We start from the raw sequence: 22,581 nt of genomic DNA on the forward strand, positions 1-22,581 counted from the left end.
ATCAAAGTGTCTCTTCCGCTTCACACTCAGAAGGTCTTAACTCTTCTAAAATTTTGAGATGTACTCTTATCAGAGCGACAAACAGACTCGCATAACCAAAATGTGCAGATAGATAAGATGAAATTGCATCCCTCTGGTTTCTGTATTGACATGAATAAACACAGCAGCCTGCAGCCCTTTTGCAGGATGTGTTAAGAGCAAAATGGGCAGAGTAAGAGAGATTAGCCTGAATCAGGAAATTATCTTCAAAATTGAATTACTGAAGTACAGAGCTTATTGAAAGGCAGGCAAATAGGTTCTGATATTTGCACAGTTTGGTGACATTTCTGTATTTTTCTGCACTGCGGGATCCAGAGATTAGTCTGCTGGAGTCCTTACTGCAAAGCTTTGTGCTTCACCTTCTTCCAGCGTTTTGTTCTTGTGCTGTTGAGAGCTTTGCCACCAAACTGTCTCCTGCTGGAGGCCAATCTTGAGGCAGGCATGAAGGACTGACCTTGTGATTTTACCTTGCAGTAGAGCTGAAGATCTTTGTCTCCGTTGTGTTTGTGCCTCAGCAGAGCTGACCTACGTCAGCCGCGGCTCGCTCTTGCAGCGGAGACGGGCCCTGAGACGCAAATAACCCTGGCGTGATCCGCGCAGACGTTGCACAACCTCTGCCACGCCGTTCATTCGGTGCACCTCCATCGCTCCTTGCAAAAGCCCTGCTATTTTGGTTTGGGGCCTCTCCTGCGCTGGGTTTATTACAGGTTGCAGGATTGAGTCAGAGGAGCGAGCCGAGCCCTGCGACAGAGAAACCCTGGGGCAGCCGCTGGCACGGACAGTGAATTACATTTCCAGCATTATACTGTGGGCGCTAACGGTATCGGCAAGTAGTTTGGGATCGGCCGGTACGTGGTCGCTGGGTGAACTGTGCCCAGGCCGTGGCATGCCATGCTCTTCTTATCTTCAGGAGCCTTGGGAATTAAAATGGAAGGTGAATGCAGCATCCTCCGCTCGTGTGTTGTGCCAACAGTTCAAGGTTTCCTACTGTACAGGTTTCCAGACGTAGGTTTTCCAGCTGGAGATGCAGGGTTTTTCTGTCTCTGTATTTTCATTGCTCAGACTGAACCTGAGAAAAGAAAGTATCTGCCTCTGGGCTGTGGCTCTGAGGTCATCTCCTCTTTGCCAAAGCAAATTTGGTTGCGCTTGGGGCGATGTGTTGGCTGGTTGAGTCTCCGGGAGGTGTCTTTAGGAGCAGGTTCCCCCCCGCTCAGTGCGGTGTGTCTCAGCCATCAGTCAGAGCTAGAAAGGAGAGGCAGAGGAAGAGCGAGAAGTGACTCAAGCACTCCATTTAGCCTGCTGGCATTTCCAGGTTTGGTATGAAATGAGATTTGCTTATTTATTTATTTTTTCAGAAAAGTACCAAGAGGAGGAGTGGAGGACTAGGCGTTCAGAGGCAATTAGGGCTGTCCTGTGGCATCTCTGCGCCTGGCGCAGTGTTTTAGGCGTATCCTGGTTCTGGTACATGTTGGCAAAATCCATCACAGTTATAAATGTGCTTTTGCCTTTGCCGCTTCCTGTCCCAAAATGTGGTTCCTGGGGGGGGAAAAAAGAAAAATAAATAATGCTTCAATTCTTGAGACATAAAGGTGTGAGTTGCAGCGCGGACATGGGGCGCAGTGATGGGGCTGGCAGCAGTGATGGTGTGCCCAGACCTGGATGTGCCAGTGGCCACCAAATGAGCCGGCAACTCCCTGGCACCAAAATAAGAAAGGAAAGCCCGGAGCTGGGAGATGTCTCAGCCTCACGACCACGGCAGGCTCGGCTCCCCTCTCCCAAGCAGCCCTGAAATGAGTTGTTAAGGAAACAGATTTCAAGTTTGCCGTTTCCAAGGAGTTACTGCAAACAACCGCGAGGGAAGACACAGATAAAGGACGTGCAGGAAACGTCCCTATCCTGCGCAAAGGACGTTCCATGTTCCTTGTTGGAGCATCTCCATTTGCCTCCAACCGATCCAGTTGCTCATGGGAGTGATGGAAGAGCAGCCACTGGTGCTTGGCCACGCTTACTTATTGACAGGGCTAAGGAGCGAGCAGCTGTGTGATATTTCAAGGAGGCAAATAAAGCACAATATCCACTTCATGTCTTCCCTTGGCCTTTGGTTGAAATTTCAGCAGGTTTTAAGAATCTCTTGCACGTCAAATTATTTTTCTGTGGCTTAATGAGGGGTTGGAAAACAGATTTTCAGGCCCACTTCCACGTCACTGGTGCCTATATGAACACCTAGCTTTTGGTTTTCTCCAGAAACCAGGGCTTGGCTAAAGCTCTGCATTTGCAAACTGGACGGTGGGCACAGCTCAGCCACTCACCCACTCTGTCCCTGGCACCCTGCTTCAAGCATCGCACAACGTGGTTTTATGCAGCTTTACCAAAGTGTTACCAAGACATGCAACCCAACCGCGGAGGGAGAAGTGGTGAGAGAACTTCTCTTGTGCCTCCCCGCCCCAGCCACCAAACCACTGTCACCGACACCAGCCTCCCTATCACCTGCAGATCTGTCCCAAAGACATTTAAATTGAAAAGGCATGGTCTGATTCCATGCTTTGACTACCTGTGTGGCAAAATTCAAAGGCTTTCGCACAGACAAAGCCCGTGGGAGGAAGGCAGTGGTGATGCAGGAGGCACTGTGGTCATGGCTGCGGAGATCCCACAACAACCCATGGGAGGGCAAGCGGGGCTGCCGGGAAGATACATTTGTACTACTAAAACTACCAGAAGTGGCTAGTTTGTGAATTTACACCCATTTGCATTTGTTCTCTTTGACTGAGGACTTGATTTCCGTTTCAGCTGGAACAGAGCCAGGTGGTAAGAACGAGCTCTGGCAGCATGGCGTCTGCCTCAGACCCATTCGTTTAAAATATACTTTGTTATCTACGTATATTTTAATTTTTAAGCGCAATGATTTGGCAGGAAATCTCGGGCATCTTTGCTCGGTGCCTGTTGTTTAGTCTAGAGGTGGTGAGTGTTTGACTGCGGGGATGCCAGGAATGCACTTGGCCTTCCCGCTCCTCTTACGCTTGGCTGGGGCGTCCCCACTTGTAGGATTCCTTGGTGGAGAGACCTGGACAGAGTTAAAGGCTTTTCACCTCGAGAACTGGTGAGTGGTGACAAGCTGTTGCTGGGGCAGGTGACTGAGGACCAAAGGAGATGGGCAAGTCCATCACCAGCCCTTGAACTCTCATGCGTGCTAAGATGGGTTTATATCAACTCTAACCATTATGTGTGCCTTAACCTTTAATAATTTGCAAGCCTAAATAATAAACCAGTGAGATGATCTTTAATACTTGTTAAAAAAAAAAATTTTCCTCCCTCTTTGCTCACCCTGTGTGAAACTGATGTTAAATATGAGGTTGCCTCATCTTCTACAGCAGCAGTTGCTCCAGGTGACCCTGCTCTGCCCTGGGTGCCGTGAGCAGCTTTAAGATATCTCCGTGTTTATGTGCCTGGGTCCAGGTGCGTTAATGGGTGAAGTTCTCAGAGGTCTGGATATTTCCACCTGGCCTGCAAGGCTTGAACTTCTTGTTGACAGCATCAAATCTACCATTGCTTGCTGAAATACAGGCTGGAACTGAGCAATGGCTGAGAGATGCCCTTTGCAGCTGAAGACCAAGTCTTTGCATGAAGAACTGTCTCCTGCTGGGCATTTCCAGGGCAGCTGGGACAAAAAAAGGTTAATCTTAATTTCTTGGGTTTGCAAGAACCGTCTCAGTTTGGGGTTTTGCAGCTAAGCCATGGCCACAGGTCCTTTCCCACTGCAAAGTGGGCATAGTGGCACTTCAGTATCGGGCGAGACGTTGGTTGTGCAGCTGTGTGGTACAGGGCTGTCTTGCAGAGCCCACGAGATGCCCAGTCACTCTTCTTCCATGAAAACACACCAAGCATTTCCATTTTGCCCTCATGTTAGGGGTGGGGGCTTTGCTTACACAGTTGAGTACAGCTGATAGGGGAAATGCAGATCATTTGGCTTTCAAAACCTTTCAAGAAATCAGACAAAAAATCCTTAGGAAAGACAGGAATAGTAAATGAGCCACTTTTATCTCTTAAAAAAGTGGGAGAATGAGGCATTTCCCGCCTGTGAAATTCTACCAGCAAATTATATGCTAAAGAGTGTTATTTGAAAGAAAGTGTTGCTGCATTGCTATTGAACACAGCTTTAATAATAAATTGTGGTGAAGACAGAACTGGTTAATATCCTTTGAAGGAAATAGGAGCTTTTTGCGGCAAGGAACCATTTACTTTGGATTATATCATAAAAAGTTTTTGACTGCAATGAAAAGTCTGGAGACTGGGGAATGGGATTTTCCTTCAGAAGTAAAAGTTTGTTTTCTGTTACAGAGTATGTGGGTAGTGAATTCCTCTGTCTTCCCTTTCTTTATTATTCTCTGTTATGCTTCCTACCCTTTTGTTGTGAAACTTTGAAGTTTCCTTTTTCAATATTGATATTTAACGCTGCCCTAATTGAAAGGGGCTAGCAACATTAATCTCTCTGTACGCTCTGTCAGTGCTGGTGGGAAGAGGTTAACAAGCCCATTGGAAGGTGTATTTTTCTCCCCTCCCTCAGGAATTGGGTTTAAGACCTTCACAGGGAAGTATTTAATGTGTTTTCATTAAGTCAGGTTTTCTTTTTCCTATTACAGTTTTCCTTTCAGACCTCACTTCGTTCTCAGCATTGACTTTCTTGGGCTGGTCTAGCTGATGCCCGCAGAAGGGACGCGCGGCGGGTAGCTGGGCACGGGAGGTTGCAGCGATGTTGCACCTAACTGCTTGTGCATTACTGCTGTCCGGATCGGTGCGCTTGCCAAGAAAGCACGGAGGTTTTTTAAAGGTGGCAACTTCTCTAGCATCAGTCAGTTCACTATTTACTGTGGGTAGTTGCTTTGCTAAAAGAAAGTAGATTTAAGCCTGTGCTTAACGTTACAGATATCCCGGATGTTTTGCTGAATCAAAACTCGGTTCTGGAGATGTCTCTCAGCGTCGCTCCAAACCAGTCTGGTTTTTTCCCTCAATTATTCTTCAAACCTGGCTTTTGAGTCAAGTGCTTGTGGAAGTGTCTGTGTGGAAAATTGCAGGGAGAGCTCTCAAAGGAGCTCTAGCTTGAAGGCTTGGAGACCAGAAAGCCACCAGTGGTTGTTTACATGGAAAAATCATGACTTTTTGGATGCTGGGGAGTAGATGTATGATCCCATCATCAACCAGGACTGTGAACCTTCCGCAGAAGGAGCGACGTTTAGACTTCATGCTTTGTATGGCAGCTTATTGGGGCTTTCCTTCTTGCAAATCCCAAGCAGTTGCAGTGAACCCCCCCACCGATGCTGAGGCCCTGGCTGGTTTGTGCCTCAGGATTGAGCCTCGTGCTGTTATTTCGGTGTCTGAGACACCCGGGGCTTCTGCACAGCTTGAATGTGGATGCCTGGTGTCTGCCATGGGTTGCTTTTGTGCTTCAGCCTGCCTCTAAGTTGGGAACTTCTTTATTTAGTCACCTGGTTTTATCAGATTTGCAATCTCCAAAAGCTCAATTTCTCTGTCAGAGAGGGCTGAAATTGGCCGGTGGATTTAAACTTGCCACAAGGGACACAGACTGTCAAATACACACATGCGGTGATTTTCTTCAGGAAACAAAGCTAAAAATAATAATGATTCATAAAAACACTATGGAAAATACTGGTTTTCTAGTGGATGGAACAGGTAACATCCAATTTTGTATGTTATTAAGCTGCCTCCACATTTTGAGCTCCAGTACAGATGACTTTCTCTGCAAACTGCAATTTAATACAAGTCTTTCAAAGCCGATGTCTGCTATGGTAAACCGGGGGATTTTATTTTGACAGCGAGATACTTGCTTGGCAGTTGTTATTGAAGAGAACTGATCTTGGGACTTGCAATTATTCCTTTTCTGAAAAAAATAAAAAAAAAAAAAGCTCTCTAAGCGTCAGTGTTTGCCTTTGGGGAGAAACTCCTTCAAGCACGTGTGACCTAGACCCTTGTTTTTCGGAGCAGCTGCCTCAGCTGAGCCCCTGCCATGCAGCTGGGAGCCGGGGAGCTGGGGCACGGGGCGATGGGGGGGACCCCGGTTCCCGCACCCCGCTGCAACCACAGCTCTGCAGAGCAACGCTGACCGCTGCTCCGTGCTTCTGGTTTTAAGGCAGAGTCATGTTCAGGATTGCTAATCCTTCCTGCAAGACACTTTGCAGACGCTGGCCCCAGAAGGCTTGGAGAGACAAGCATTTTGCATGTTGTAACAAAAGGAGCTCAGAAACTTTGCCTGATCCCGTTGAGAGGCATGAAATTGCCTGATCACAGCCCGAGACTTTTATGAAATAACCGTGCGGTGAGCTGCGGTGCGGCGGTAACCACTTTCCCCCTCCACACCGTGAGCTAATCCCACAGGAGCTGTTGGTGCTGCAGGTGCGAGTCCCGGCCATGGCAATTCCCATTTGCAATCCCTTCTCCTGGTGCCATCGTGAAATCCGTGTTTTAATCTTGCTACTGTTGTTGCTTTCTTCTTTCTTGAAAAGAAAACCCCAAAGAACGTTAAACTGTGTCTGTGTCTTGGCAACTCAAATACGCGAACAGATTGTGCTTCAAAAAAATGGCAAAGTTTCAAAATATTGTATTCTGTGAAGAAGAGACAAGGAAAATAAACTCCCCAAAGTGCAGATTTTATTTCACCAGAAGGCGGAAGGCCTTTAATATTTATTTGGGTTTGGCATTTTTCTACCTAGTTCTTCTGCTGACACCACTTGTGAAGCATGATAAGATTAAATGCTGTACAACCTGTTCTGGTTCAAATTAGGTTAATATCCAGTAGGTTTGTTTTCACCCTCCCAGAGCAGGTTCCTGAGGCTTAGGTACAGCACATGGGATCGTGCAAGCAAATCAACAAAGGAAAAAAAGAAAAAAAGGAAAGAACAGAGCAAATTTGTGCTTGTTTCTCTTTTGATTTTGGTTGTTGTGTGAATGTCATTGCAGCAGTGTGGATGGATGGTCGATGTGTCGAAGTATGCCAAGAGATGGCTGGTGAGTGTTAATGGGAAGAGTTCAGCTCTAGAGCTAAAGAGGCAGTTCCTGCCTTTGTGGGCAAGCCAGCAAATTTCTGTGTCTTGATGACCACGTGCAAAATAAGGATGAAGTTATTGCTTTACTTGTGCCCGTGGTTGTCTTGTTTGCTTGAACTGCAAGAGAATGCAGGCAGATTTTTGGAGGCAGAGAGGTCACTGGGATGGCAGACTTAGAAATTGCCAGAGAAACAGGGTTTTTGTTTGCCTGCACCGCAAAACTGTATTTTTGAGATTCCTTTTTTAGCTAAAACATGACAACATCAAGAACACTGTTACCCATTTAGCATCCTGTTGGATCCGATGTGCACTTGGCACAGTTTGGGCAAGAAATGCTATCTAGAGCATCTCGCACAGCAGGGCTTGCTTCTCAGTTGTGCCTTCTAGAGACCTTTGTAGTACAACTAAGAAAACTAGAAGGAAAAAGGTCAAAGAACAGCTAACTGTTGGAGTTCCTCCACTTGTTTTTACAGTGATTTTTACTTCCTAACGCACCAGCTTTCACCCTTTGGGAAAATTGAGAGCTATTCTTCATGCTTCTGAGTGACCTTGCTTCTTTTATTTTGCCTTTTCTGTGCTAGACTGGAAGATCCTTGGAGCAGAGAATTGGCTTTTTTTTTTTTTTTTTCCTTTTGTAAATTTGCAGCTCTGTAGATTTCTAATAACAATAGCGAGTATGCACAGTGGTTTCCAATAAATGCTTTTCCCACGAGGCGTCAGCTGGGTTGTCACAGCCTGTCCCATCCTGGAATGACTCTTTGCCAAAGGAGCGAGTGCAATCCTGTCTTTTGGAGAGGACAAGGAAAAAAAAAAAAAAAAAGATTAAGAAAAGATTGGCAATCTGAATTGACTAATTGCTTCAAAAAGGTCATTTTCAGTTCTGGGTGCCTGCACTTTGATCTAGCACTCCTCTGGCACTGGAATGCACAGACATCTACTGACATGAGTTTGTGTCAAGAGGAAAACCAAACTCAAACATACATAGGTAAAGTTTGAAAGAAAGTGTTGGGAATAGAGAGTGAAACTCATGCTTAAAAGAAAGAAAGTAATTGATATAAATTGTTAGGTTGAAAATGTTTAACGCCTAAATTAGATGCTTGTGCCTTTTTGGGGGACCAGGGATTTTATTACACAGCCAAACAGCCAGCTGTTTACCTTGGGGTTTTGGTGACATGACTTATGTTTTCAGGTTATTTTATCCATGAATTCAAAACCCCGTGCTGAAATGTGGCTGTATATGTTTAGTCATAAAAAGGTTCTTGTATTTCTCTAGTCTGCCTGGCTCTTGTGTCTGCCGGCTTGGACCCCCTTTACAGGAGAGCCTGCATTTGAACTACTTCAGAGCTTGAGCTTCATCCAGCTCAGAAAAGCTTGGCTGGTCAGTGTGAACAGAAACAAATGGCTTTGAAGCCTGCAAACTTAATTCTGCTTTATTTTTGCTGGGTTTGCACAACTTTAATGACCAAGAGGTGAAACATCCATTTAAACAGAATCAGAATCTGGTTCTGGACTTTCAGATTCAATTTTAAAAAGATTTTTAATCCTGCCAGCGTTCACAGTTATGTATCTGGAATGGTTTAAAATTTAAGAAACATTTTAAGGGATCCTATGTGGGTAGGGCTGACGAAGGAGAAATACCTTTCTCTTTGCATTTTCGCATGGCCTGCCTTTGCCAGAACTCTTGCCTGTTTTCTGTACCAAGTTGGCAGCCAGACCTTGCAGGTCTAAATGAAGCGTTACTGAACAAAGGCACTTTATGTTTTGAACTCTGTGCCCTGAGTCTACACCACCAGCCTGGCCAGGCATTTATGTTAAATAAGGTCAACAAATATAGACAAGCTGTGTTTTGCAAATTAAAACAAAACAAAACAAAACAAAAAAGCGCCTTTCTTTAATTCTGCCTCTTTCTTGTTTCACAGGCAAGAAGAGAAACCCTGGGCTGAAAATTCCTAAAGAAGCATTTGAGCAACCACAGACAAGCTCCACGTAAGTCTGCAAACACTAAGGCAGAATAAAAAGAAAACCACGAACTCCAGCTGCCTTCCAGCCTTTGCTAGCGCCTGCGCTACCACGGCCAAGGGCCGGCGGCCGGTCACGGCCAGCACCTGGGGCTCGTGCTTGCAGGTCTGGGGTAACTGGGACCCTTCACGAGGAACAGGGGCAAAACACCTAGGTTAATTTTGGGACCATTAGGGAGGATAATAACAGCCCTTGTATTTCTCTCGTAGCCCTGGGTACAACCAGGGAGTCTCAGCCCATCACCCTCTACCCATCACTACCCGTGGTACCTGTCTCATGTGCTGCTTAATGATGTGCCCAGGAAAAGGAAAAAACAGAATGGGCGCCCAGTTTTAACTGATGTGACCCTTCTGCCACCCAGTTTGAGTAACAGATGCATTTGGTCAAGGCATAAAAATGCACGCCCTTCCCTACATAATCAGCCTTGCAGATGAAAACCTTGTGTTTTTAAGTTGCAACTCCAGCCCGCTTGACTTTCTTTGCTTCCTTGAGGATTGACTTTTATTAGCCTGTTAACCTGTGCTGTATGACTTAAGCAATCATTTACAGTGGTTTTAGACCTTTATGCCCATTTAATCCATTTTTCATACAGGCTGGCGGAGATTTGGTGCTTGCCACCTGGCTTGCCTTTCGCAGTGAATCTCTCTGGGTTCCTGCACGGGGAAGTTGGATGTGAGAAATGCCAATTCCAGCAGCTTCCTTCCTGACCTCTTTTTGGGGTGACTTTGTGGATCTTGGCTGTATCTGTTGCTCCTGCAAAGCAAGGAGACTGGTTAGGCTGCTCAGGGCTGCAAGGGCTGCTGTCCTGCTGGTGTGAGGGGACAGCCTGGGGGACCGTGTGGGTTGTATTTATTCATTGAGGAAAAAATGATCTTTATAAGGAACATTTCCCATCTTTACCCTTTTCTCTCCTGCAGGCCACCCAGAGATCTAGACTCCAAAGCCTGTATCTCTATTGGTGAGGAGGTAAGACTAGGAGTTATGGTGAGGAGAAGACCTCTGGGGACGGGTGACCATCCTGGGCTGGCTGCTGTGGTGCTGGCTACTTGTCCAGGCAGGCTGCTCGTGGGATTGCTTAACTTCAGCCCCCCCAAAAAGGGCAGATTAATAAACAGCAGCTGTTAAAAAAAATGTAGCCCATTTTGCTTGAAATGGAAGGCAGTTGCTGGATGAATAAAAGCTAAGCAGGACCAGCCTGGGAGCTTGTGTGAGCCCTGACAGCCACCTCCAGCCACAGAGAGCCGACTAGCGTCTGGTGTTTGTGCTTCTCCGACAAGGGCTGTCTGCGTGGGACCCATGGCCCCGTGGTCAGCTGCAGTGTGACCTACTGGTTGTCACCGCTTTGATGAACGTGCCTCCAAACGCTCACCCTTTGCATCCCATTGCACCTGGGTCCCCTTCGTGTTTTCCATATTGGAAATTCCTTCCTTGCTTCAATAAGGTGCACCTAGTCCCCTGGAAATAACAATTATAAAGCAAAGGGATTGCTGACAGCAGATTTTACTCTCCTTTGCAGTTCCTTTGCTGATTTAAAGCCTTCATCCAAAGTATTTCCTTTCACTAATATAGAAGGCCTTCTCATCAGGAGTCTAACTCAAGGCAGATCTTCCTGTCCTGGAAGAAAATCCTTCTGACAGCATGGAAACCAGTCCACCTGATGTTATAAAAAAACAGCAGGGAAAAAACAAAACTGAGGACAGCTATTTTGATAGGAGAAAATGGCACAGCAGCATTCATACAAGCAATTTAAAGCTGGGCAATAAATTTATTAGGTGCAAAAGATAGGCCTCGGTGTTGGCAAGTTAATTTATGAAGTGAAATGCTAATCCAATAGCATTTTATAATGTCTATCTTTGGATGCCTTTTTTTTTTTTTTCATTTTGGATTTTGTATTTTCCCTGGCATGGAGCAGGGGCTGGAAGGTGGAGAGAGTGTGAGATGCCTCTGGAGCAAAATGGTGCAGCACTGAGGCATAGAAAATGCCTGCTGCTAGAGCAAGCACCCGCTCCAAGAAAATCATTTCTCCCCTGCAGTCCCAGGGACGAGGAAAAGCTCAAGCACTCCAAAAAGGCTCCATGCACGGAGGCAGAGAGCCCACGTTGGACGGTGCAAAGAGAAACGCACTTGTAAAACCCAGAGCTCAGTCTGTTTTATGGATGCAGATATGTGGCTATCTCAGAGGGACCAACATGCCATGGCTTGCATTTCCCATAGATCTGTTACCTATTTGTCCAGCCAAGTTCCTTTAGGATGTGCTCCCTTTTCCACCAGCTTTTCTACACTCACCCCTGATCCCTAGAGAAAGCCACTTTCCCTCTTCTCCCTTTAAACTTGGCTGCTAAATTTAAGAGTGGCCTTGAGAGAGTCAAAGTCCTTTTTTGGAGAGGGTCCCGTTGAACAGTAGGAGCAGTGTCAGGCAGTCAGAGATGCTTAAATCTCTGCCGTAACACAAAAATGTTAGTCAGGGCTCCTTTTGCATGCGACGTAGCTGCGAGTGAATGACCGGGAGCCCGAGCGCACAGTAACGCAGTGTATGGGCCCTGCACGCCGTGGCATCCCCAGCCAGCACATTTCAGGCTGCAGGTTTTTTTCTGCTGTGCCGGCAAAAAGCGGTGTGGGATTATGCACTGTGAATCAGTTCATTATAACCGCTTCTTTCTGTAGGATGATTGACTGATGTGGTTGTGCGTTCAGCAAACAGAATGGCTGGTTTTAGTAGCAAAGGCATATTTTAAACATCCAAAAATAATAATAAGCAAAAAATAGAGCTGCTGCACAATATCGCGGCAGAAAGGAGAAGGGCAGGTTAGAATGCAGGGCTCCAAACAAAGTCATCCTTTGTGTAAGGCCAGGAGAAAGAGATCTCGAATGCTAGACAAAATAAATCCTCTGTGGTTTAAAAATGGGGCACACTCAGCTGGTATTTGGCCCATCTACAGGTCTGGAGAAATAAGCTTTTACAGGCCTTAAAAAAACGTGGAGATATTTCCATAATTGTTTGTGGGAGGAGGATGGAAGGGGAAAAAAAAAAAAAAAAAAAGACTGAAGGTGATTCCTAGGGGAGAAGCTGCCGTGATGTTTTTCATCCCAGCCCTTAAATGATGGAGAAGCTGAAAGTGCTGGCAGCTAAAGGTGGCCGGGAGGGACGCTCGGGTGCGGGTGGCTGGGGGGAGAGCATCCCACCGAAGGAACGGTCCTTCCTGCGCCCGCCCTGCTCAGGGTGCTCATTGACACAGGCTTCCTGCTGATGCCGTTACGAGGCACATCCTCTTCAGACCTCTGCTAATTACTGCACAGTAGTTAAGCCTCCTGACAGCCCCTGAGGACCATGAATTTGTTTCTAGCCTCGCGAACACAGATAGGGGGATGCGCAGAGGTGAATTTATGTGCCAAGCGGGGCTGGATTTTAGGGATGTTTCGCTCCTTGCATAGCACGCGGCCACCTTAGCGCTGGTGCTTTTTTCCCCTGCAGAACTTTGAGGTGAAAGCCGATGACCTGGAGCCCATCTCCGAGCTGGGACGAGGTGCGTACGGGGTGGTGGAGAAGATGCGGCACATGCCTAGCGGGCAGATCATGGCAGTGAAGGTAGAGTGAGCCTCCCGAGGTGCTTTCTGTCTGTATCGTTGTGTGTGGACACCCTCTGTGCTCTCATCTGTGCACATTTCTAATCTCACTTGTTCTGACGCTTGCCTTTACTGGGATCGACTTCTTTCTGTATGGAATCCTCTTTCTACACAGGCGCAAAGAGTGCCGAGGTAGATTTGGGCCATTTAACCAAGAGAAGGGGTGTGTTTTAAAAATACGATGCTCAATGTGTTTCCAGCATTGTAGTGCCTACGAACATATTGTTCACCTTTGTCTACAATATTCCTGTTTTCACTAGGATTTTACAAGCTATTTGCCATCATTTTTTAAATATGCATATTTTTTTCTAATGTAGATATACCCTCTGATTCAGGGCTCTGCACACTAATTGTAATTGTAACGAAGAGTGTACTGTAAATTTAATTGCATAAGATAATTTTCTTCAGCTGGGACTTTTTTAGCCTCTTTGGAACAGGAAATTTTTGTTGGAATTTTCACATTTTGTCTGCTACAGTGGCATCTTGATTCATGACAGGCTTGTAGATACTATTATGAAATTTTTCATAATAACAGTTTAGACTCATAAGCTTGCAGCTTAGGGAAATAGTCATGGGAAAATTTGTATTTTGGGAAGGACCAATTTTTGCTTGGCTGAATTTTAGCTCAAGTTTCCTTTCAGAATAAGAAAAAAGAGAAAAAAAGATGCAGAGCTGGAAGCTATGAGCAAACTGAAGGAAAATTCTTAGCTCCTCAGTTGTGGATAGACTTTGCTGTGGATGCTGGGATGTGTCTCAGGGCCTCTGTGCTCTGCATATGGTCTTCGTGTTTGCTTTGGTGTTCACCAAACAGCAAAAGACCTCTCTGAGTATGATGGAAGGCCTGAAGAGGGTATGGCAGGAACATTCAGGCTATTACTTGCATCTCTGATGCTGAACAGTTTAATTCTATCACATTACTGACCTCAGCTGGACTGTGTCATGCCCCTTTGTGGTGCTTCCCAGCTGAGGGTCTCCAGGTGTTTCACATAAATGACATCTCTTCCCTGGGAGACTGGGAAATGTCCATTTTCCAAAGCCATGGGGAGGAGCTGGGCTCTGGCTGCAGGGCTGGAGCCCTCTCTCGTGACCAAAGTCTGCTGATGTAAATAGATGTCCACTGCAGCTCCAAAAGTCATGGGTTTCCACCAGCCTAGAAGTTGATTTCCTGCTCCGTTCTCCTCTCCCAAGCCCCAGTGACTTTTGGCTGTTGCAAAAAGAGTGGCGTTTGCAGGGAAGAGCAAAATCACCTGCCCTTTGGGCTGAGGTGAGAAGACCCCTTCAGCCACCATTGCCCTGTTGCACCAGGGTGCTCCTACCGCGGGTGCTGTGCTTCTGATGTGCCTATGACAAATAGGTATGATAAAACAGTAATGCAAAGAGGTGTGATAAAAGGGTAAAGGTGTGATGTCAAGGCACCGAGGCCAGCACGGGTATGGCTGTGGTATGGAGGTGCTGACAGCCAACGCTAAAATGCTTTGTCTTCCAGCGGATCCGAGCCACCGTGAACAGCCAGGAGCAGAAGAGGTTATTAATGGATCTGGATATCTCCATGAGGACGGTCGATTGCCCCTTCACTGTCACCTTTTACGGGGCACTTTTCCGAGAGGTATGGCACCCTGGAGATCCGCCGTGCTGCCCCTGGGAGACTGGATCCTCTCCCAGGCTCTGAATTCCCATGCCTAGACTCCCTCCAAGTGCCAGGGGTTTAATCTCCATCTAGACATGGAGACTTGGTACAATATGGATTTGCTCAATCCTGGCCTAAGGATCTGTCACGTACAGTTACTTCTTGGCGAGCGAGGAGAGACGCGGTCCCCCGTGAGGAGGAGCCAAGGGCAGCCGAGCCCCAGTGCCAGGAATTAGCGAGGCCCCTGCGCTGAGACGTTGGGGCTTGGTAGTGAGTTTGAGTGATGGGGATGGCCGGGCACCGAGGACGCCAACTCACAGCCTGGTCCGTTAGTGTTAATATTGTCCTGACTTGCAATGAGAAAGCCACATGGAGGAAAAATGTGGGAAGCTCTGCAAAGCAAGATTTATTGAAGAGTTTTAAGCATAGCTCTGCAGAGCTGAACTTTTCCTGGCTGAGCATTTGCAGTGACCTGAACGTGTAGGAGCCTCAGTCCCGATAACTTTCTGGGCTCCTAAATCACCGGGACTCTGCTTTGGGAAAAGACAGCAGAAAATACACCCTAAATGGTAGTGAAGGTGGACAGCACTTAATTCCAGCTGGAGAGGAGGGAAAAAGAAAGCCCAGTACAGTTTTGTTGAATGAGTTTTAAAAGACAGGGAAGAGGCAAACAGGCCAGCAAAGGGCAAGTGCCAAAGAAGACCTTTGCATGTGAAAGGAAAGGAATGGATGCTTCATTCCAGTAGGCAGATATTTGCTTTCTTTATCCTCCAGGGAGACGTGTGGATTTGCATGGAGCTGATGGATACCTCACTGGACAAATTCTACAAACACGTCATTGACAAAGGCCTGACAATTCCTGAGGACATCTTAGGGAAAATAGCCGTCTCTGTGAGTATTAGCAGGGCAAGGAGGGAAGGGAAAAGGTATTTCTCTTCTAAGCCAAGTCCTACATGACCCAAGCTCCCTGCTGTATTTGTACCAGGAAGAGCATGGTCCGTGGGCCAGCCCACGTGGACATTCCTAAGCTGGCTTCCAGTATCTGGTCTGAGGTGATGTTATTTATAAGCCATAAACAACCCAAAATGTGCCTATACATGCAATTGAGAGATGGCACAGTGTTAGATGTGGGGAGGGCCCTGCAGCTCCTTTGCCTTCTCGTTAGGGTCCTGGAGCTCCTGGGAGATCCCTGGGTACCCACTGTCACCTTGGGTTGCTGTGAGCGTGCAGGACTTGTGGGAAATGTAGTTCCTTCCCTGCAAGTAGGTCTGGTGAGGATGGGGTGTGTGAAGCCAGATAGCATTTCCTCCTCGTCATGGTGCTGCCAGCTGTGATTCACTCTAGATTTGTTGTTTCAGATTGTAAAAGCACTAGAACATCTACACAGTAAGCTCTCCGTGATCCACAGAGGTAAGTGCCAGGCACACAGCCATGACCATGCTGGTATCTGTCTGCCCTGTGCCGCGTGCTCTCAGCCTTGCAAGGGCTGGCCTTGCGGCCAGGCACAGGGCTCTCAAAATATCCGAGATAAAATGGGCCTTTGACAGCAAAAATATGCCCCAGCATCTCATGACTAGCACAACGTAGTCAGAGGAAATGTCTGCTGGTTTGCTCTTTAAAAACTGCATGCCGGTCCCAGCGTTGCCCCAAGGTGGAGAAGTGAACTCCAGCCTTATTGTGCTGGCAGAAAAAGGGCTGTTTCCCCGTGGGTTGCATTTCCCTAATGCACAGTCTAAATCCATGGTCTGCTTCAACACCTCTGCAAAATTAAAACAGACTTTTCCTTCTGACCTTGGTGGGCTTTGGATCAGGCTTTGCAAAGGCTTCTCCCCTGGCTTGACGGCTCCATGTTGACGTGCAGTGAGAGGCGTCTCCATGCCAGCGTGATGCCTCATGCAGTGATCTAACCATCCTCATCCCCTTCTGTGAGCTTCCCTGAGCACTGGTGGGGCAGAACAGTTTGATATCTAAAATAGCCTCAAGTGAAGTCATAAATACCCTCCTTAAACTCTTCTGACATTTTCCCCTCTAGAGCATCTCAAAGATGCCATGAACACACTTAGAAAGAAACAAATTTGCAGTGTTGCTGCTTGACACCTTTATTTTTAAAGGGTCATTTTCAATTTGTCATGAGGAGGAAAAAGCCCTCTCTCGAGTGTGTGACTGCCGGGGAAAGGAGCATCTGAAGCGAACAGAGTTCAGCTCTAGCAGTCATATTTTGTACACTCTGCATGTGGCTGGGGGTTGAGTTTCTGCCTTCTGTATCATTTACAGTAGGTGGAAAATGCTGCTCGGCTTCTGGATTTCTGTTTACTTGTTTGATTTCCACTGAAAATTGTCTTATTTCAGCATAGTAACAGATGGGTGAGGATCTCAGCTACCTGAAGCTTTTGATTGCAAAATGCTGATTAGAGAGCAGATGTTAACGAACTGTAAACCACCCAATTCTAATAAGCAGGATTCAAAAGCAGCTTCTGGCCTCCTTCGGATGGTGTTTCAGTTCTTCTATTTAATAGTTTATCACATGTAGACAGGGGACCTTCTTGCAGAAGAGACCTCTTTTTTCTGGGTGGCAACAGGGAAAGGATTGCTCCCTTTCTGAGGATCAGTGCTGGGACAAGAGAAAACAGGGTAGCCTGCGCTACCTGCGCTGTGTTGAGATTTCATCAGGGGTTAGCCTCACAGGGAGCAATTGCCTGCTGTGCAGGAAAGCACCTCCATGCTCTCCTGGATATCACTTACTAGCTTCTTTCTGTGCCTTAATTTCTCTTTCTGATGGTGATTGTAACTGCCTTCATGGGCATGATGCAAGTGTGAATGCACCAAGGATTATAAGGCCGTGATGGGAAGCAGATAAATCTGGCAGTAATAAATAGATGAGACACTGGCCTGATTTCCATAAGGTGTGGAGCACCCACACGCCTGCTGCTGTTCACATTGCCTTCAAGCTTGGTATCCTTAAAATTAGAGGCCATTTCTGAAATCTTGATCCTTGTCTTAGTTTACTGCTCCCTCCTTCTCCTGCAACCCCTGCTCCTCTTCACCCTTTCCTGCCCACCCCTTATCCTTTCCCCATGGGTTTTTTCCTTATGCTGGCATGAGACCAGATCCAGCTGGGGACTTGCCAGCGGTCCAGCCGTTTGCAGACGTCCTCTGGAGATGCTCCCAGCCCCGCTCGGCCGTTCCCTTGTGAGTGCTCTGATGTCCGTGGCCGTCCCCTGCGCAGTGGGATACGACGGTTACGTGCAGGGTTACCTCCCACTCCCCCAAATCAGAGAGGGGAGTCTGGAAGTGAAGGGACACTTGCAGGACATATGGCAGGCCCATGAGGCAGTCACCTGAACTTGCAATACCCGCAGCCAGCCGGGTTTCTGGCAGGCACAAAGCACCGGGGTTTGCACGGGCACCGTTGGTGCCCTCTGCTGATAGGAAGCTCTTTGGCTTTTTTTTGGCTTGGCACAGCCACCCATGCATGACAGTGACTGTGGTATGTGTTCCTTCTTGCAGATGTAAAGCCCTCTAACGTGTTGATCAATACGCAGGGGCAGGTGAAAATGTGCGATTTTGGAATTAGCGGTTACCTCGTTGACTCGGTTGCTAAAACTATGGATGCAGGATGCAAACCCTACATGGCTGTAAGTTGAGCCACGGAGAAGCCGCGTGTGAAAGCTGCTGTGGGACAGCCAGAGGAACATGAGCCTGGGCATCGGGTCATCCTAAAGGGGGAAGGATCAGCCTCCGGCATGTGTCCTGGGGACTCGTTTTGGAAGACGTATCCCTGAAGTTACTTGTAAAGGGGCAGAGAGGGGAGACGGATCTCATGGGTCAGATCAGATCTCCTGGGCACAGCTTCTTGCTGCCTTATCACCTCCCTGTGACCTTGGGGAAGGCTCTGTAATTACTCCATGTTGCATTTTTGCCATTTGCCCTGGGGGGACAATAGTACTTTCCATCTGGGAGGAAAAACAGTCCCCAGAGATTGGGTCCCTCAGACTCCTCTGGGGAGCTGCCGTTCGTGATTTGCTCTGTGTGGAGCACTTGCACAGGGTGAAAACGGTCCTGGAGAATTGAGACGTGTCACCCCTACGTGCAGATGTGCTGGGTCAGCTCCACCACCCCAGTCCCTGGTGCAGGTACCATCTGCTTCTGGTGACCCATTTCACTGCCTGCCCTTACCGGCAAGGATGTAGGACCAGATCTGGCCCCATGGCAACCCAGGGAGCAAGCTGGTGGCACGGACTAAGTGGCCCTGGTCTGCCACCATGAAAGACCCCTCTGAGGTCGGCATGGGCGTCGCGTTGGGGCCATCCCTGTCCCTCAACTGCCTTTGTCTCTGTTCACAGCCTGAAAGAATTAACCCGGAGCTGAACCAGAAGGGATACAGCGTCAAATCCGATATCTGGAGCCTGGGGATCACAATGGTAGGGTGATCTCGGGGCTCGCAGCGATGCCAGGAGGGTTGAGCGTTGCTCGTGGAGTCATTTTCCCCCCGCTATAGCCCCCCTGACACTGGTGGCACTGGTTCCCTGGGAAGGTGGCGGGGGTGGGAATGGGAATACACCTCTGGGGATAGCGGGGAGCACGCCGCAGGGTTGAGGGGAAGGAGGATGGAGCTGCTTTGACAGCTCCTTGCTGTCTTTGTGTGTGTCGGTGGGTTGTCACCCTGGTGGGGACGACCCCGCTGCCGTGGCCGTGGGCTGCCGGGAGATGGCAGCATGGGCTAAGGCGAAGGCGTCCGGCACCGCACATCTGTGGCCTTGGAGCAGGTTGGACTTCAAGCACCAAAAAAATACTCCCAGCGATTAGCAAATTAACAAAGTCCCCCTCAGAAGAAGAGGGATGGGTGGCGTCTCCCACACAGCATTTAGGGGGAATCCGTCTGCTTGCAGAGTCGTTTTATAGCGCAGTTACCCTTTGCAATGTGTTTGGTTTGTTGTTTTGTTTTTTTTTTTTTTAACCTCTAAACTTTCCCAAGCGACGTCTAACACGAGGGTAACGGAGGACTGAATATGGAGACTGCTGGGTCTCCTCAGGCCTTTCCCTTCTGCTGGGGGAGGTTAAGCAAGACGTTGTGGCCGGCTGGGGTGAGGAAATGCCACGTATTTGTGCGGCGCCTAAAAAAAAAAACCCCCAGTCCTGGGTGGGCACACAGGAATCTGGAATCTGTGGGGCGGGAGGGTGAGCCGTGGGGCGTCCTCCCCCTGACGCCTGAGGCTTGGGCTCTGTGTCCCCAGATCGAGCTGGCCATCCTGCGCTTTCCCTACGACTCCTGGGGGACGCCCTTCCAGCAGCTCAAGCAGGTGGTGGAGGAACCGTCGCCGCAGCTCCCGGCAGAGAAGTTCTCGGCGGAGTTTGTCGATTTTACCTCGCAATGGTAAAATAACCCCTCGGCCCCGCTCGCCCTGGTCCTGCTCACCCCCCGGCCCTGCTCGCCTCCGCCATGCTGAGGAGGGCCGGAGCCCACAGCCTCGTCCATCCCCATCCCCGCAGGCATCTTTCTGGGGTACAACCCAAATTTTTGAACAAAATATCCCCCCTCCCCGGGAAAGGGACGAGCATTCATGCCCTCACTGAGCTCTGAGGGCCGGGCTGGGGCCTGGTGCCGCGCGGGCAACACGCACCCTTTGCCAGAGCACTGGTGATGGCGGTCGTGGGGGGGTCTTCCCCACCTGAGGTGGTGAGGAACAGGCTTGGTGGCCTTGGGGGGACACGCAAGAGGAAGGGATTTAGGAGATTTTTCTCATCCAGTCATGCCATATCAACAACACAGGGTGTCTGTGGCCGGGCCGGCAGCACGGGCAGGTGCAGGCAGGCAGGTCCGCGGGGTCCCTCATGTCCCCGGTGCTGGTGTGGGGTGAGGAAGGGGAGCAGGGCACAAAATGGCTGCCTCCTCCTGCCTCCCGCTCCTGGGGGACACACACAGCTCTGAGGGCAGGGACGGTGCGGAGTTTGCCCCGCGGTGGCCCCCGTCGGCGGCTGTCCCGCTACCGGGGCCCTCCGGCTGCTGCGCTGCTTTCCGTGGGGACTCGGAGCTGGAAGCAGCGGGAGAGTTTGGCTGCGGTGTAGGAAAAGGGTTGGAGCAGATGTGCTCTGTCTGGATGTTGCGAGAGCTGCATAAAAGCACAGGCTCTCCCAGCACCCGAGGAGACTCACAGCTGCCCTCATCGTATGGTTCAAAGAGAGCTGGCGGCGGCCCCGCGGCTCCTGACTGCTTCTCCCTCCAGCTTCCCTGGAAACCGCCTGGGAGGCGTTTTTATTTTCCAGGCGCTGCAGTGCCATCCACGGCTTGCCAAGTTGGCAGGTGGATGGTGGGTTTGCGTGGTAGCCAAGAAAGGACGGCAGATCGACAAATACAGAAATGTGAGACTGTTCCCGAGCTGCCAGCGTCAGGGCCTGGAGCCCGGCCGGCTCTGCTGTGACCCAGGAAGGGGATTATCAGCCACTCCTGCCCAGGGACTTTAAGTACCGACACTCAGATTCTTCGGAGTCTTGTTCAAACATGTTTTCGAGGTGCCTGTGATTCAGCTGCACGCCTCTACCGACCCACGCTGGGGAATACCTGCCCGTGCCCACACTGCTCTGTGTCTATCAGAGGTGGGAGCTGGCTTGGAAAAACCCTCTCACAAAATGCCCACCGTTTTTGCAAGGCCCACACTGAGATTTTGGACCAGCTGCCTTTCTCCCGTGCTGCTGGCTCGCTACTTGTTATTGCAAAGTTGCCTGTTTGTGCCAGGCAGGCTGTTGTTCCCCACTGAATATTTTGCTTTTGCAAGCACGGTGTCTTGCAGCTATAGCTGTGGGCTGATTTAGGAGTAAGATATCCGCGGCCATTCATGATGGTTGCAGTGAGAAGAATAACCCCGCTGAGCAGCACTCATGTCTTGAAAGCTCATACTTTGGGGAGCACGTGGCGGTTGCTCTCTTTGCAAATCCTGTCCTCCAGGATCACTGAAGATCCCTCAGCGCCAGTGGAGTGGCATGGACTCAGTCAGAAAAGTGCGCTTTGGCTGCAGATTGCACTAGTTTTGTGTTGCTGGAGTCTGAGAATTTTTTCTGACCCGGAACCAGGTTACATCAACTCAGTGTATCGAGATTGGCCTCGCTCAGGCCTATCTCAAATTCAAGAGGTCGCAGAGTGAATCGCACCATCTGCTGCTTGGGGCAGCGAAAGTCTGATTACCTGTAGCCACTGCAGGGAAGTTCCTGGGATGTCTGAGTCAGGATCAGATCCAAATATGGCTCTTCATTCCTGAAGATTAACATTGATTTCAGTAACTTGTCACCAGATTTCCTGGTATTAGTAACCCGGGAACAAGGTTTTTGTTTGTAGAGGGTCTAAATTAAGAGGATTGTACCCAAATCCTGCTTCTGGACACACCTAACCTTCAAATTCACCTTAGCATCTCGACTTGGGCTGCTTTTTTGCTCAGAGGATGTGACACATCCCGTACCTTCAGTTCGGCAATATTGGCACGTATCGTTACTAGGTTCCTCTGTTCATTCACAACATGACACTAAACATGAGCCCGCTACACACAGCAAGCAGGAAATATCTATTCAGTGTGTGTACTCCGCTTCCTCTGGGCTCCGGCAAATCCCAGCAGAGGAGCGACTTATCATCGCCGAGGTTCTCACTTTTGTTTTGCTCAGTGTGACACCTTTTCCCCGCCACCGACGTGTACGTGTGTGAAGATCTTTTCAAGTTGCTCCAAGTGTCTTTCCCCTAAATACACTGTCAGGAAGTGAGTAGAGATTACGTCCTGTCTTTTAAAAGCTATTTTCTGCTGGAGGGAAACCAAAATAACTTCCAGCTACAACCCTCCAGAGCCATCTGTTGTAGGAGAGGAGAAAAAAAGGATGTCCCATGTAACCGTCCCTGCTGATAACAGCGTGGTGATAAACAAATAGTTGTACACGTGCTTCGGAGCCACTCGGTCACTGCTCCCAATCAGAGGTTGGAGGCTGTATCCATGCCCTTAGTCACTGGCCTACTGGATAGTACCCAGAAACCCAATTGTACCTGGCTCCCAGCAACAGGCAGTGCCTTGACTGGTGTATATGGTGTCTCTGGATCTCTTGTTTGACCTTGAGCTCACTGCACTTGTGTGTACCCAGCACTGTGTGCAGGCTGTGTTGGCTGTAGGTGTCCTCAAGGCCTAAAGCTGTTTGCTTAACATACGGATGAGTAGTTGAACTTAATTTTACAGGGACTTGAAA

At 48.8% G+C, this 22,581-nt stretch overlaps 1 protein-coding gene across 2 annotated transcripts in view; it reads left to right on the forward strand.

Annotated features, from left to right (window-relative positions):
- Positions 1–22,581, forward strand: part of MAP2K6 (mitogen-activated protein kinase kinase 6) — a 54,374-nt gene that overhangs the window by 16,549 nt on the left and 15,244 nt on the right. The window contains exons 1-10 of one of the 2 annotated variants that reach the window (XM_030015048.1): positions 7,035–7,056; positions 9,014–9,080; positions 10,031–10,079; positions 12,586–12,699; positions 14,224–14,343; positions 15,139–15,255; positions 15,723–15,774; positions 17,872–17,999; positions 18,708–18,785; positions 19,599–19,738. In XM_030015048.1, coding sequence (XP_029870908.1) covers positions 7,050–7,056; positions 9,014–9,080; positions 10,031–10,079; positions 12,586–12,699; positions 14,224–14,343; positions 15,139–15,255; positions 15,723–15,774; positions 17,872–17,999; positions 18,708–18,785; positions 19,599–19,738 — 872 coding nt within the window. In that variant the 5' untranslated portion in view covers positions 7,035–7,049. Of the gene's footprint in view, positions 1–7,034; positions 7,057–9,013; positions 9,081–10,030; positions 10,080–12,585; positions 12,700–14,223; positions 14,344–15,138; positions 15,256–15,722; positions 15,775–17,871; positions 18,000–18,707; positions 18,786–19,598; positions 19,739–22,581 lie in introns of those variants that run through there. The other variant, XM_030015050.2, reaches the window with a different exon arrangement.

This window comes from Aquila chrysaetos, chromosome 5 (assembly GCF_900496995.4).
Source record: "Aquila chrysaetos chrysaetos chromosome 5, bAquChr1.4, whole genome shotgun sequence".
Lineage (NCBI taxonomy): Eukaryota > Metazoa > Chordata > Aves > Accipitriformes > Accipitridae > Aquila > Aquila chrysaetos.